This window comes from Stegodyphus dumicola, chromosome 2 (assembly GCF_044657685.1).
Source record: "Stegodyphus dumicola isolate Sdum_Otavi_A_Nest chromosome 2, ASM4465768v1".
NCBI lineage: Eukaryota > Metazoa > Arthropoda > Arachnida > Araneae > Eresidae > Stegodyphus > Stegodyphus dumicola.
The window spans coordinates 22,793,115-22,810,879 of NC_140769.1; the positions used below are offsets into that span (position 1 = coordinate 22,793,115).

The 17,765-nt window shown below is 32.6% G+C and overlaps 1 protein-coding gene across 1 annotated transcript in view; it reads left to right on the plus strand.

Moving 5' to 3' along the window:
- The window catches only part of LOC118197896 (glutamate receptor ionotropic, kainate 2-like), a 533,731-nt gene extending 516,330 nt beyond the window's left edge, over positions 1–17,401 (plus strand). Inside the window, exons 14-15 of the mRNA XM_085809703.1 lie at positions 16,957–17,210; positions 17,348–17,401. Coding sequence (XP_085665829.1) covers positions 16,957–17,210; positions 17,348–17,401 — 308 coding nt within the window. The remainder of the gene's footprint in view (positions 1–16,956; positions 17,211–17,347) is intronic.
- The last annotated feature ends 364 nt before the right edge of the window (positions 17,402–17,765 follow it).

The window sequence follows — 17,765 nt, forward strand, 5'->3', positions numbered from 1 at the left end:
ATATGACTCTTGCGTAATTCTGGTGATGTAAATTGAACTAAAACTCAAACAGCCAATAATAATTTTACAGCAATATTAACTATCCAATCAAAATGCTTTGAGAACCAATACTAACTCAGTTTGAACTAAAATTTAATCCTGAACATTACGCACTTTCTTTCCACGCTTTGGCCTAGCTACACTGCTGTCTGTCTGCTGCTGCTTTCTTGCTACAAAGTTATCAAAAATGTAAGCCATTTGGAACAGTTACTTTTAATGTGTCGACTTGTGTATAGCCGCAACTTCTTGCTGAAAATAAAACTGAAGATTTAATCTGCCTTCGCCTCCAATTTCCTGGTCATTCCTTCTGAGTTTGAATTTATTACATCTAAGTTTGTTAAGTACGTATTTAATAGCAATTCTTTTGAAACAACACGGACAGCGGCTTTAAAAAAGCTATTTTGAAATAAATGCACCAATTTTAGCGTAAATAACTCAGTTATAAGAATCTGCGTGATATTTTCCTTAAGCAAGTGTTTCTCAGCTGCATATAATACAAGAAAGTGAGCGACTTGAAATCCAGTTTTTGGTTCTCTGAAAAGCTAATTAATTATCAGAAATAAACAATCTGCATATTTTTGTTAATAGAGTTTACAGTTGTTTTAAATGTTTGTAAGTATAAATTATTTCTCAGATATATAATCGTTTTTTTATTTATTTATTTATTTACGTTCGTTACGGCAAATAGCTGGATGGTTACCTGCCTAAAGGGGCGGATACCTTCGGGAGAACTTTTAAGGAAATCTGGCTCGTATACATTTTACACATGGGGGAAACCACGAAAACATCCATGTAGCCAGCCTGTTTGCCGGGATTCAAGCCCCGGACCAACATACCAGTATTTAACGACTTTATCGCTCGGACCGTTGATGGGCCTCACACACATAGTTGTTTGTAACTATTTTCCTTTACTCATACACCTCTGGTATAATTGTCCTTATCAAATTATGTAATTGAATACATGCAGTCAAAGGGATACTTTGAAAGTATGTAGATCTTCGACGTTTAATTAGCGTTTTCACGGAAAAGAGAGATCTGAAAATTCCTAGAAATCTCCAGTTACTTTTAAGAAATTAGAATCCTGGTTATTAAACCTTAGTTTGCACTAAGAACTGTTCGATAAAATAATCCAGAACTTCAGTGTCAGAATTAAGTGCTATTTTTACTTTTTACTTTGAACTGACTTCAAAGAAGAGCTTCGAGCATTTTCTTTCACAATTTCACGAGTAACGTAGTTTATTTAGAACACAAATATACGTTTTTTCTGGCTTTGAACACTATATAATCTTATCTGCTGTGCTAGCGAAAATACTTTCTTAATAGTACTCATTGATCGTTAGACGTTCATAATATTAATATCTTATTAGATGAAGTTTTTTCTAGCCCTAATGCCGCTCTGTCAAGAGACATATGAGAAAACAACATATTAATTAAATGACTTTGACCTCCTGAATAGCAGAGTACCGTTATCAGAATGGCGAAATAATTTGATGCCAAGATGTTGACTATAGTTAAATCGCATCTTTTAATCTAAGCTTTTGATCATATCTTCAAAGGAATCCACGTGGGTTTTATGTACACTAAAAATTCTGAGTTTCCTCGAGTGCCTCATTAATAATCGCTAAAATCAATAAGTCAATTCAATAACATCAAGCGCAAAGAAACTTCAAAGGAAGAAATACGAAAAAACTAATATATCATTGATAATCTCTAAAAGCAAGTAAAAAGAATCAGCGTGCTCTGACAAGTATCATGAAGTAAATTATAGAAACTCGTAGATTTAAACATCGAAGATATATCGAAAATAATAGCTCAAACAATAGCTTCAGTAGTTTGAGGCACAACAATGACGGAACTATTAATTTTGGATAAAATTATTTTCGTTTTATTTTTCGCTATATTTCGCTTATATTTTGTTTTACTATTTGCTAAAATTATTTTTCGCTATTCGTTTAGCTACGTCTACTCATTAATGGGGCTGTATGTGAGGTTTTGCGTCGCTTTTCTGAGAATGATCTCCTAGCTGCATTGAGAACGATAGACGGTCCTTATATTTTCGAAACTGGATTGCAAGATGACATATTTGTGAGAATGAGAGTGTTATGGAAACTTCAAAATAAGAATTTTAGGCAGAATAAATTTATATTTGTAAAACTTTTCAAAAACATATGTAGACGTATAAAGAGATATCCTCCTTAGATGATCAGTTATGGATGTATGAAGCCATGAAGCCCAAAACCCGAGGCCAGAATTCAGTCAGTTCCCCCCTTCCCCCACACTCCCTTTTGTTTACCGGTATTTGGATGCTAAGCGTCAATGATGTTCTCGGTGACAATTTCGATATTCTTAAATTTAAAATGATAAAAGGTTTTTTTCTCTGCTATTGGATGTTTAAAAGGATAAAGAAATAGCTTCCATAGGTACGTAATATTTATGTTGTTGTCACTTATCTCACTTCTTTGACAGTAATATTAGAACAGGCTCATGAAATGCTTCGTGGCAAGGCGAGCAAAATGGCACCTGTTTTTGGAAAGAGCATTGAGCAGCATACAGGTGACAGTACGACTTTGCTAAGTCCCGCCCCAAATTTTGATGGAGAACACCCCGGGTGAACGGGTCAGAGACTCTTCCACCCCTCCTCCCCTATCACCAACCTTTTAAAACTCCTCCCCTATCACCGAGACTTTCGGCTGGATGCATATTTAGAGTGCGCCCATGCCGCATAGACACAATACAATTATAAAAAATCATTCCTTTTCCGGGATTCGAACCCAATCTCTTCGGTTCGGTAGCCAGGGTCACTAATCACTATCCCGGTTGGGCGCATTATCACATAATTTTTTTATCTATATTTTCCTTTCCATTCGTATTGTTTTTCTGTCTTTTGTGTTAGAGCTCCGTAGGTATGGTCTTTTTTTGCATTCATAATATACACCAGCTTCTCTCCACCCAGCAGTATGGCTTTACCAAAAACAAATCAGCTGAGCATGCTTTATCAGATCTACTATCAACACTAACCACAAATCGACAAAATAATAAGCATTTACTTATGATATCATTGGATATACAAGGCGCCTTCGGTCGACTTTTGTGGCCGGATGTTTACGAAATAATGACAGCTCTCGATTGCCTTCTTCCTTAGTAGACTTTATTAAAAATTATCTCTCTCATCTCTTAGTACAAATAACTGCTATAGATAATGTTTTTACTCATCGCGTTCAAAAGGGATGTCCGCCGAGTCCTGCTTGGGTCCTCTTCTGTGGACTCTCGTTGCTAATTCTCTCTTCAATGAATTTACAGGATTGCCAGATATAAGAATCATAGTCTACGCAGATGAATTTTTAATCGTTATAGGTGGTCGCCATGACATTACACCCAAAGATCAATATTGTTTAGACAAGTTTCAAAATTGGTCTTGCAAACATAAAATAAGAATCTCAACCACTAAAACTAGAGTTCTACTTATTTGAAGACAACGCCTCTACAAAGAAATCCAACCTTAAAACTCAGTGGACAATCAATTCCTTTTGTTGAAAATCTGTTGTACTTGGAAATCAAAATAAATAATCACTTATCTTGGATCCCCTATGTCCAATATTTTAGAGAGAAAACTCTCAAGCTTCAAAACTCAATGAAAAGGGTTTCTGGACTCTCTTGGGGCTCACCCTCGAAGTTTCTGAAATTATAGTATACAATAATAACGCAAAGAATCATCTTATATACATCTTCTATCTGAGGTACACACCTTAGCAAGCTGCAATTAAACGCCTTAATGCTTTATGATGTCCACATCTTTTGATAATTAGCAAAGTTTATCGTACTACTTCAACAGCTGCTCTTCAGATTCTAACTGGCCTTCCTCCACTTCCCCTTCTGGTACAACACCAAGCAACAATAGCCAAAGTATTTCTAATTCAAAAGCCCCAAGAATTATGGAATCATGACCTTCACCCAGATAACTATGAACTTCAACAATCTAACGATGCTTGTCATCCAGCCTCATTCGATCTTCAACAAAATGTCTTCATTAAAACATCATATCCCTTGAATTCTGATTTTCAAATTTATACAGATCGTTCACAAAGGTCTTCAGAAACAAGAAGTGGTCTCTGCTTGTTTCAAAATGCTTTTTAGTTATGCACTTGGAACAAACGGCTTTCAAATAAAAATTCAGTTTACCAAGCTGAGTTGATTGCAGTACGCAAAGCAGTTCGACTATCGTATTCGTTAAATTCAATTAAGAAATTTACTGTAAATATTTTTTTAGATTCTGCATCACGTTTGCAAGCAATAATAGATTTTTTCAATGAAAATTCGCTAGTTCAAGAAATACAACAACTTTTACTACGCCTTCCTGCTTCCCAACGTCCGAATCTCGTCTGGGTCAAAGCACACCACGGTATCTTAGGTAACGAACTAGCGGATCAACAAGCCCAAGCGGCAGCTCAAGCAGTAAAACGTCCCATCTATGTTTATCCTCTTCCTTCTAGTATTAAAACATTTAGATGGAAACTTCTTTTGACAAAGGGGCGACAAGAATGGACTTCTGGTATAACTGGTCGAAGAATATATAAATTTGTTCCTCATCAAAATTATATTCAATCTATTCCTCAGTTACCTGGTTTGCCACACGACATGGCACTTTCAAAGAATAGAATGTTACTAGAATAGAATGTTTTCTATAATGTTACTGAAAGAAAGTTGATTATTTATATAAAAATTAATTTTATATTTTTGCTTACCCCTCTAAGCGGCACGGTTCTCAGATCTCAAACCTGTATTTAAACAGCATTTTAGTTTCTATTTTCATAAAGTTACATTCATCATGATGGCATATTATTGAGGAATGTAAGAAAGCAAACTATCTTTAAGAATGCATTACTATACATAAAGTCCCAAAAATGTTCCATGACCAGCTTTATCCGGTAATAGAGTTCAGAAGATTAATATATTTTATAATTCTAATCAAGGTTTTAATAATACGGATGGGGTATTATGAGACAAGAATTTAAGTGCAAGGTAAGGAAGAGATTGTGTAATTTACACTCTCTTTATGAAAACATTTTGAATTTCTGGTGAAATTCATATTTACTTTTTATGCAGCAAATATATCAGTACAGATAAATGACCCACAAGTTGAGATATGGGAAAACTTGAGAGCCGCTAAATTTATTATAAATAACAGAAACAGAATTCCGGTTCAGAATGAATATTTCAGGTAAAAAATGCTCGATAAAATGCATCTTAAAAATATAGTAAACTAGAAAGTCAATATATAGTTATTCAATGTTTCGAATAAAGTAAACAGTGGACTGAGAAAATGATTAAGCTGGCAAATTATCACACGTAAATAAATTACATTTATTACTTTCAACATGAATAAACTGCATTAAAAGACTACATTTAATTAAGTAATGTATCTTACACTGTATTTTACGCGCTGAAGGAATTTTGTGTTGAAACTGCTGCTTTCCAAAAGAGTTTCCATGTTTTGTACTGCTTCCATTTTGAAAGCAGAAAAAAAATGTTTAACGTTGTGTTAAAACTCCGAATATCTGAGTCAAATTGAGCACCATTTTTGTACACTTTTATTTTCGTGTAAATACTTCTTATAGATGCAAACTGAAAACTTAATTCGCACGTCTGTAATACATATCGGAAATAAATTAATGAAATATAACAGAAATAAATTAATGAAAAGTAAAAGAGATATACCTATTTCAACTTGCACAGAAATAATACATTGAAGTGTCATTAATAACGAGGATATTTTCTTAATGCCACGTGTGAAGTTTTAACATATTTTTGCAGTGTCAGAGGTACAGGACAAACAGAAGGGAATGTAAATAATAAATACGCTCTTCTTCCATCCCCCCAACTTGAACGATTCATGCACATATGCTGTACCGATATTTACGATATATTAATGTGACAAAGCGAAAGTTCGGTTAATTATGGATGTGCAAATATATAATATGCGTTCTTTATAATGTAATATCTAATTCGAAACCAAAAATGGCGAATACTCTCTACAGGATAATTGTTGCTGCAGGTATTATAGACCTGAATTCTACTTATTTTTCAATATATATAGGAATAAAAAATATTGTTACAAAATTATGTGCGTTTTTAAGACGCAAAACAACAGGTCATATAAAAAAATATTTTGGCATCAGCATTTCCCTATTTACAGAAGAAGAGTTTTGTGCAACTTTTTTTTATTCCGATCAGTAATTATTTAATTTAATAAATAAATCGCCGCATAAAATCGATTTTTTTCTGTACAAGAAATTTTAAGTGCATAAAAATTCAGCTGACTTTACAGAAATACCAGATGAAATCATGCCTCGAATTAAATCTATATTAAGAAGAAATTTGGGAACCACGTTTAATTTTGCTTAACGTCAGTTTTGTTTATAGGCTAAGACAAAAGCATACATGTTAAATTCTGTTATTAATGAACTATAATTTTATGTGTTTTAAAAGCTTTTAAAGCTGTTTAGGGCTTCATAATCTTGCATTAATAACCGATTATGATTAAACAAGTTATTTTATTCGAATTATAACGGTCTTAAATTTCAATCATACTTATCCTGTTGTTTGATTCATTTACTTTATGCTAGCATTTTCATATAAATCATCAGCTTTGCTTTGAAATGAATTTATCTGCACAGCTTTCTTCTAATTCTTATATTTAAGAGCAATATGAAATTCTAATATATCACGTACACATTTTGCTTTTCACTACAAAGTCGTGAATTTTCCAATAGTTATAAAGAGGCCGTAAGATTCGGATCGAAAAATGAAAGATCCAGCTTTACAACTAGCCAATCAATAAGATCTGGGATCTTTGTAAAATTTCCTCCATACCAAGCACCGCGCCATGGATTTCCGATTCCGAACAATCCGCCACGTTTACACACATACATACACTCACATACTTCCATACATGCTTTCTTCTACGCTATTAATAAGCTGATTCAGCGAAATTATTTTTGAAGATAAGGTAAACAAATTTTTAAACTCGACTTTCTGAGGGAATTTAGAAATCTTGATGATTTTGCTTAAAATGTATAATAACCAGTTCTTAAAATGAAAGCCTTAGTAAAGCTTCGTTGATTTGAGAATGTGGATGAGTTTTACAATCATTATTACTATAGTGTATTTTTCAAAATAAGACAAAATGTACTAATTTCTGTATAAATTTTAAAATCATGTATAAACCTAGTTGGACCAAATTAAATAAATGATTGAATAATTTCATAAAGAACTGGTTGAAACTACTATGTTTCCTTCAACCTATCAAGCCATTGTTTATAGTGTGAATTTTTTAAACACATCTTGACGTGATCACGTTTATTTATAAATCTTTTAATAAAGTTGAGCGATAAGAAGAGCATTTTTCGAAAAGTTATGTAATTTAACTAGTTTAATGTAAATATACCTACATATAAATACTTACTTAATATAAATATACATACAGATAAATACTTACTTTCACAGATTTTCAATTAGAAAAATGTTCGTGTACTGTGTATTGTTTGGAATTCTTACACGAAAGTCAATATTTTGAACTGTTCTTAACTTTTATGAAGGATATGTAACCGATACTACACCTTTCTTATCTATCTATAATCGTAATACTCGTACGGCACCTCATTTTCAGCTTTTGCAGGAAATTTCCCGAATTTTTCATCTTCAGAAAGATTTAACACATGATGCACTCGGATTAGTTTCAGGAAGCGACAGGTAAATATCTTCTTTGAATCTACTATCTTCTGTCTTTGAATCTACAATTTGATATTTTTCATCAGTATCCATCCTGGCATTACATTTTTCACTTCATGTTAATGAAGATGTTTTTAGTTCTTCATCTTCTTTTTTTTTATGATTTATTAAAAGTCTGAAATGCTTAAAACAGTATTTCATTCTCTTTTCTGAGACTCTGTTAAAAGACTTTAAATGTTGCCTTAAAATGAAGATAATTCACGATTCCATTCCTTATTTGTCGTCATGGTCAAACTGGGATGTTATACACTATTTTTACCTTATCTGGCGACATTTTGGAGACAATACTTAATTTTAAAAAGTTAATTCTGCATTATTTTGGTAACGTTAACCTACATGTTGATCACAATAAGCAATCATACAGATTGTTGTATGCAAATGGACGAGGCTTCATCAATTCAATAACAATATCCGAATGATAGCACTAAGGGCGATCATATTAATCGGCGTCAATCATACAGTTATTTGCACTTTTTACTCTTATCTCTTATTATCCGAATGATAAAATTAAGGTTGATTATATTAAGCAGCGCCAATCGTACATTTATTTGCACTTTTTACTGTTATCTTTCTGCGTTTAACATTTGGTAAACCTCATTAATACTTAGCTACTCCATTCACACTTCAATTATAGTTAAATAATATGTTATCCTGCTTAGATTGGTGGGGGGGCAAGGAATTTAACTCCGTACGAAATGATTGCAACCTCATCACACCTGGTCATTTGTTGCTTAAAGATACGTAAGATTAGCCATTTGCACTACTTGTGAGTGTCCTGTTTTATGTTGTTAGTGGAGCTTATTGCTTTCCTGTCGAGTTGCACACATAAAATTGTATCTGAGTTTAATAACTTTGCTTCGCTGCTTCTGCAACAGAGAAATAACAGTTTATGTTTAATACATAATATAGGCAGCGGTGTAAATGCCCCACCTGCTCAAGTCCGAACGTAAAACGGGACAACTGATAGCATCGCCAGTGATGGCAAAGCTTGCAACGTCGGTTGCAATAAATAAGAGTAGCAATTCAACTATGACCAGAACAGCATCGTGGGCCCCAGGAAGGCGATGATAATCTGGATAGATAGCGTAAGGGGCCTTTACCTACTTACTCAGTGTAAATAATAGGTGGCCCTTGCACTTATATTTAAGCTAAACTATCACTACCTAACCTAAACTAAACCTAACCTAACAATATCTAACCTAAACTAACCTAACTATACGCAGTGTTTCGTATGATAAAACAATATAATTTTTAATCTCTGAAACTTGTGACCTAACATGACTGGCCTTGCATTTCTTAATTTTTTTTTTGTTGCAGTAAGAACAGAAAAGCTAAAAAATCGCATTTATGCTTGATTTGTAATATCTATAGTCAGTTATTTCTAGGTTTTACACTCCGGAAGAACTGAAATCCTTTTCTTTTTTCCTACAGATTCATTTTGTTTATTGCTAGAACTTTCTACCATATTCTCGGAGATTTAATTTTATGTCTAATTAAATGTTATAATGTAAACCACGTTTTCCGTTAATAACTTTTGTAAATGCGATTAAAATGGACCTCTTAGTTGTCCTTTTAAGACAAAACTAAGCTTTTCATTATTTTTAATCATAATTTCCCATCTTAAATTTCCATTAAATCGATAACGTATTATTTTTCAAATCTTCTAAAATCACATATTTTCATTTTTAGAAATGTCATCTTTGTTTACACGAGTATCTTTATTCATTAATTGTCTTCTAGAACATTTAAGCTCCTACCCTATTTTTTAACAAATTCATCAACGAGATACTACATTTTTGCATAAGAAATTAAACGAACCAAACAGAAATTGCGTGGGAAAGTGCTGGAAATATATCTCGCTCCTCTTATATATAGAGACTTGATGGAGGCGTTGCGAAGCTTATTCCTTCATACTTTTCTAATACATTTTTATTTCTGAGAATTGTTTAAAACAAATATAGTTCTGATTTATATCTGCAATTTCATCGGATTATTCTAGTTTTGTGAAGAAAGGAATTTTGTTTCGTCTGCTGATAGTGAAATCTCATCACACAAACACACAGATATATATACATATATATATGCACTATATATATATATAGATATACATTTCTTTCCACGTCGCAAATACGCTGAAAATATAAAGCGATATCAATTGCATATAAAGTATTTGAAGCAGACGAGAATAGCATCTTGGAAGAAAAATTACTTTCGTATCCTGACTCAATTCTCGAGAGCTTTTTATTCGATTTTATAAGAATGGAGGCAGTAACTTTCCACAAATAAGTAACTTTCCACCAGGAAATATTTCTAAACATTCACAAATCTAGAATAAGTAAATTGAATTCATTTTGGACTGGCTTTCCGATCTGCTACTGCTAGAAAGATGCTAGATCTGCTACTGCTAGAATGCTACTGCTAGAAATAAAAACAAAATATGCTACCAACACAAAACAACTCTGTAAGGTTTCTTAACCTTACAGAGTTAATACAAAAGGAAATTAAAACTAACAAGGAAGAATAATTTATCACTTTGACATGGTACATCTAGCAGTACTTTCCATAAGATACAAAGCAGACACGGTAAGTTGATGCAGGCTTTCAGAATTCTGTGTTCAGTTGTTTCGGTCACAGGTATATACACAAATGATAATGTGAACGAAGTCTTACGAAACTACTCTACGAGACGCGATATGCAACCATCGAGGGGGGGGAATCTGTGCAGTTCCTAAAATCTGCTATCCGTTGCAAAATCCTGCCCTCCCCCAGTGCACGCGAATCGGTTGCTTTCTCTGCGTACAGTGTCATATTATTAAACATTTTCTCTTAAAAAACGAGTCATTAAACTGGGTCATATTTCCAAAATATTTAAGCTCTTTAATGTCATCAAACTGGTTTAACAACCTCTCGTTGAATGTAATTGTAATGACTTAGTGTGTTTAATGCGCAAGAATAACGTAACATAAAACTTTTTAGCGTCAAAACTATCAGTAATTAAATAATTATGGATATATCCACAATTTGCATCTCACCTGCCACCGACTAACAGAGCACACGCAGCGCCTTCTACAAGAATACAGTGGAGAATATGTAACACCTCTTATACACAGTGGAGAAATACAAGTACCTGGACGTCCTTGGAAACAAAGTAGGCTCAAAATCCTAAATTGTAAAAAAAGGAAGAGCAGTCTATTTAAAAACTGAATACCGTGTACTTCCGAAAGGTTAACAACAAGTTCTAATTTGGAAGTCAAACAACAAAAATCAGCGTTATATTTTCAAAATTTCACAGGACTAATTTCGATGGTTTTACTGAACCATCATCCTCAGCTGAAAAGCACAAAGAACGAGATAAGATGTAACGATTAGATACGATAAGAAAGCCTGGACAGGAGATAAGCCACTGGTGCCAACTGTTAATGAAACCAGAACTAAAACATAATATCTTTAAAGGCCCAAGGTAAAGATGGATTGGAATTAGGGTCGTTAATTAGAACAGAAAGATTTTTTTTAATTCGAAATGCCTATAGAAAATCCAATTCGCCAATGGAAGATATTTTTTGAATAACTTTTGCAGCAGAAAATTTGAAAGTGTGATTTTCGGACCAACAATGTTGCGCAACAAAAGACTTCTGTGTTTCCTTTTTTCTAGCATATGCCTCATGTTCCTTAACACGAAATTTTAAGGCTTACTTACTTAGTTTGGGCAATTTAAATTAAGCCACATTGGCAAGGAATCCTGTAAATACACCAGGAATTCATATTCGGAATGGGGTACTTGAGTATGGAACTGGGAATTTTATTGATGGGAGAATAAACAACCCGAAAGTTAAATTTCTGCAAAATATGTGCAACTTTATAGCTAATTGATGGAAAGAAGGGAATGACAACATAATTTTTATAATCTCCTAAAAGAAGAGTGTGCATTTTGGTGTGTTGAGATGAGAACTTTTTAACTGCTTGATTAATAATGTTGGGTGAAAAGCCCCTGTCAATAGCTAGTGCTTTTAAATAATATAGTTCTTCATCAAAGAATAGTTTGGAGGAGCAAACTTGAAGAGCAAGGAAAACATAGAAATAAAATGAAGCGAACTTTTATTTAGTCGGATGACATGATTTGAAGTGTGGTGGAAGGCAAACCGATGATGGTTTACGGTAAACCGTAGTACTGAAATTAGATGTGTTACGTGTGACCAGAATCGAGAAAAGGAAGAGAATTGCAAGTCCCAAGTTCAAAAGTGAACTGAATAGCAGGATCAGTGGAATTCATTGAAATTTAGCAGGAACAACAAGCTTGTTTAGCTATCTTAATAAATAAATTAGAAAATAAAATCTTACATACATTCAGTTAGCTATGAACTGTTTCAAAGAATATCATTTCAACATGGAAGAAAAACAAATGCTTTTGTAATAGTCATGAAAGATAAAATATCACATCATTCCGCCTCTCCTAATACAATTGTACTCTTTATCACTGTAGGAACTTAACCTTATAACCATCATTTCGATCATAAATATCTGTTGCCTACACCTGCATAATTGTGATTTAGAGTTATATGGATAAATTGAAGCTTATGATTTACAGAAATTATTCAAACTACTAGGGAGTTGAGAGTACACTATCCAACAGCATATAACCACAACTATTATACAAATTTTGTTTTGTGCTCTTGCTTTGATTATAACCTCTTGACTCTACAGGTCCACACATGTGGACCTTCAATTTTGCGATGCTGGAAATATTCTAGTACACTTTTACTCAATTGCAACTCGATTACCGCGTACGAGGATGTTTCAGCTTAACATTTTTACGAATGGTTGGCAGCACAGGTGCATACTTTTGAAGAAATCAGATTTACAAACGGATTGTTTTGAAAAAATGGCGCCGTCGAAAAGTCTTCGAAAACATAAGTAATAATTAATTAATTAATAATTTAATTAATGTTTAAAGTGAATATTTAGAGCTATTTAGGTTAGAGCTTTTGTTTGACGTTGGACGTTGTTGTTTGTTCGTCAAAATTATTTTTTGTGGCAATGCATTGAAATGTGTATTGGTCCACATACGTGGACGTCAGTCCGTTAGGGAAATTAGGCTCAGTTGAATACTGTCATACGTTTTTTTAATATTACATAATTTCAGTTACTGTTTCTGAAATTTATGTTTCAGAAACAGCTCACTGACGGCACAGGTGATTATATACATTTAGTATGTAATTGTAATATTAAATTACTTGTATTTTATAGATTTTTTTTACCCTTTTCTCGCTTTATTTTTGAATTAAAATATAATATTCATAATATTGGACTTCTATTCTTCATATTCTTTGACCCATCAAAATAAAGACAATGTATAGCTATTACAGACCTGATTTTATATTTTTAATATAATTTATTGTTTGTAATTTCTTTGTTATTTCATGTTATTAGTTGTAACTGATAGTTACGCAAGTTAATATGCTTGCAGGATGACTTTGAGAATGCTCCAGAGCCTTTTTCATCCTTGGCTTCGTGTTTTGAATACCTGAGAGTGGAATGTTTTGAAGAAGAAGCTGCCCAAACTAATTTTATTCTGTTCATCAGAAATATAAATCTGTAAACACGAACGCAAATGAAATAATGCGATTTGTTGGTCTGAATACTTAGATGGGCTCACTGAAATTCCCTCAAGCAGAACTATATTGGCCAAGAAACCTATCAATAAGATGTTTTCATGAAACAATGGCAAGAGACAGACTATTCACTCTGCCCTAAAATTTTCATTTTGCAGCTAATTTAGCATTCCACGAAAAGGATGATAAACATTGGAAAGTACAAACCTTTTTAAATCCCATCAAGGGAAAATGCCTTATTTTGACTTAACCGCAAAACATTTCTTTGGAACATCAAATGATTCCTTTCACGTACTATCGGTGTACTGAGAGGAAAAAAAATGGCCAGTTCGAATTTTCTCCCATTTTGTGGATTTGGTGATATCAAAGTGTTGGGCGATGCATGTACGCTATTACAAGCGAAACAATCTTACGGGTGCTAAATTCCTCATGGAATATGGCATGCTAGATGTATCAGCATTGCGCAGATATGAAGAAAATTTAATAATCAATAGAGAGAGACTAAGCTTTCCTTCAAGTTCAGGTGAGGAAGAATTCCCTAAGAAAGCAGACGAAAGTAATTTTCCTACCAGGAAAAAACACGAGTCTGGATGGTGTAAATCACTAACCAAGACCCATAGATACCAAAAATTCATCTAAGCGTAGAATGCCAGGGTGCATAACAAGAACAAGAATATTCTGTATCAAATGTAAACGTATTTATGTGTATTAAAAACAATTATTTTGAAAATTTTCATACAAAATAATGTAATGATAAAGATAAAATATAATTAAAATTTATTTAAAATTAATAAAACCATCGTACATTAGGATGTTATTGTGAAATTATATTACGTTCATGTTTTATTTCACATTTTAATCTAATGGCGGCTTTAAATATTAAAATTTATAAGTGATAAAATATGAGACTATTTACTTATTTGAATCCCAAGGTACACATATCTGTACCTCTCTTTTTTCCCATCTATAGACAGAAAGCAAGCATGTAAACTTCACGAATTATTTTTAAATTAAATATTTTAACTTCGGGTGTGAAGAGGGTATGGTGATTTAACACTTTAGAAACAGTATTCAACATTTATTTATGAAGCAGTTTAACTTTCTGTAAGACATAATGTAATTGCTATTTATTAGTCATCTTATGGACATATTTGTAATTATTTAAATATGTTTTTATAAAAGCTCATAATTTAATATTCTTTTGTATAAATTATATTACTGTATAAGATGCATTCATTAAAATAGGCATTTCTAAATATTTGACGAGCTTACCTTCTATAAATATAATTCTCCTATAACATAAAGTAACATAAATATATTTCAGACAGCGATATTACTTCTTCACTCGTAAGATCAGAAAAGAGTTTCAGTCCTGTAATTCACATTATTGCGGCACTCGTAATTAATTTAATGTAAAATATTTTTAAAATACCTAATAACGTACGAACATATTTTTAATTTTCGGATTCAGTCAAGTTTAAAATAAAAATACTACAAGAGGATCTTTTGAAGCAGATTCCTTAAATACCTGAAACGTGTTTTCAATATAAATGCACTATATCTATGAAAACGCTGGATAAACATACATTTATATTAAGGCTACTTTGGTAGACGGTTGCACAGATTTTGACGATTTTTTGGCGATTTTTCTTTTGGCGAGTAATACGACTTATGGTAAACCCATTGCTGAATAAGTTATTTATGGTAACCGATACTTTGTTGTCATTTTATTTAAAAAATAATGCGTTTTATTATACATAAATTCCGTGTTTTAAATATTATTTATGGCTTCTAAATAATAAAAATCAATTTAATTTTGCATTTCTTTTTTAAATTATTTTATTATGTATGATTATTTAAATAATTTTAATTCTAGGCGTGATGTAATCAGCTCTCTGATTGGTTATAGAATATTTGTGTATTAACGAGCTGTAATCAGCTCCCTGATAGGTTACGAAAATTTGTGCATTACCGCGCCATTTTAAAATTTAATTCATATCTTCGAATTCCTTCAAAAATGTCTCTTTGAATAATGAATGTTGTTACTGATAAGTACCAAGAATTATTGGTATCGGAATCAAAAAATTGTCCTTTAACACCTTATTTTGGCCAGCCTGGCTTTCCTAATCAAAGATTTATTTATAAATTCTTACAAAGGTCAGAGGAAATTTATTAAAAATTTTTGGAGGAAACCTCGTTAATTGCTTCTTCAATGAAGTTTAGATCACAGTCGTTGGAAGAGCCAATTCTGAGGACGGCCGTATATGGTATCGTGGTCATGTTGGAAGAAATAACCGCTGTAACGGTAAGAAAAGTATTAGACATTCCTCCTTTTTTACCGGCAATAAACTAATTGCTGTCATTTTAGCTCTACTGTGCGTTCTTATTTACTTATTTTAAAGTATTTAATTTAAGTAATATTTTAATTCTTTTAAACGTTGGTATGATGGTTTTTAATTCGATATTCAATTTACGTAATATTTTAACAAAAAAATTAATTCATTATTTTTAACGATATTTATTTTTTTTAAAGTTTCCTATACTTTACTATGCGGAAAATAACGTAAAAACGGTGTTTTTCAAGATGGCTGACGATTGTAAAAACCGCGCCAACAATTGAGCCAAAGTAAATCGCCAAAAATCCGTGCAACCAGTAGCACCTTTATATTTGCTGTTTTATATGGAAATAATTATAATTTGTATGAACTTTGTGAGGCACTGGCGCTTTCTGTGAAAAGCAAGGATGCCAACGTCAGCGACATGCAGAGAAAAAACAGTAAAACGGACCACGGAAAACGATTACGATTACTATGTCGTACTTCAAAACGAATCACGCGGAACGCGCTGAATGATTTAAAACTAAAACAAAAATATTTAAAAGAGTTTTGTGAGACACATAAAATGCTATAGTTGTTGTACTGAATTACTCTGAATAAAAACGTTTAAATAGCACAACTGTGTTTGATGTTTGAAGCCGATTAAGGTAAGAAAATAACCCACAATCATCGGTCATGACAAACTTATTGAAAGTAAATTATGTATAAGAAAAACTGTTCTATTTCTCTTTATTTCATTCTCAGGTTCCATCTTTAAAGTCTTTTACTGTTTAATGCAAATGTTTCTAGTGTTAGGTACAAAGGCAAGTAATTTTCTTGAATTCTTGCTGTTCTATAATCAGAAAATGCACTACAAAGGAAATAAATTATTTTTATTTTTATACACCTTTCTAACTGCTTTTCTGAGTTCAGTTCCTTTGAATAAAGATTTGGAAAATTTAAAGTTTGGGTTTAACATTTCAGAATTATACTGAATTTCAATAAAGGCATCTAAATCGTTTTAAAGGAGCACGCATTGCTAAAATTACTTCCAAATATTGACAATGAATATTCATTCTGGGAAAGGAACCTTTTAACTCAGGGTTCATGACATTTTATTCTCCAGCAAAGAAATACTTGCTCTTTAATAACTGGGATGACCAAAATCCATATTTTGAACATAAGATCTTTTATTTTTTTCTTAGGTTCTCCGTATACGACTCCATTCTCCAGCGTTATATTAAGGCTGCAAGAAGATGGTGTTTTACATGCTCTGAAAGAACGTTGGTGGACTCCAGAAGGAGAACCTTGTCCACCGGAAGAAAAGAAAGTAGGAAAAGTTACTAATGAGTTAAATTTGGTCAATGTTGGTGGCATCTTTTTGGTACTTTTGGCTGGTACTGGCAGTGCTTGTGTGTTAGTCGTCATAGAGTTTATAACAAAAACAAGAAACAGGAGGGTAAGTAACCGTATAACGTTCTTGTTTCTTTCTATATGCAGAACTTTACTTGTTTCCTTATATAAGAGCCGGCGTTATGGAAATAAATCACAAAAGCTCTGAAGTTGTAAAATTCAATTTCTTCTTTATGTTATAAGGGTTACATTAAGCTATTAAATCAAGCATATCAAATAATCAAGTTATCCATGTAACCAAGCAACTTTAAAAATGAAGTAATATATTGTTGCGTGCGTACGGGTTCGTTATGAAATGAATGCACAAGTCCGATGAAAAATGAACAAAAAAAATTTATTATTATCACAACAAAAATGCTTAAATTTTCTCAAATTATCATGCAGTATTACAATATCTCACAGTAGTTATCTTTTAACTACTCAAATGTCCAATAGAACGCAATTAAAAACAGCTAAAGAACGCTAATCCGCGAATTCGCTACAATCAACAAGAGCAGTTTTCTAAACAACAACAAACTAAGCAACTACTACAAACTGAGATGTTTTCCTCCTTTTATAAGATTTTAAAATCACGCGCTAGAATTTTCCAGTACTTTCTCGA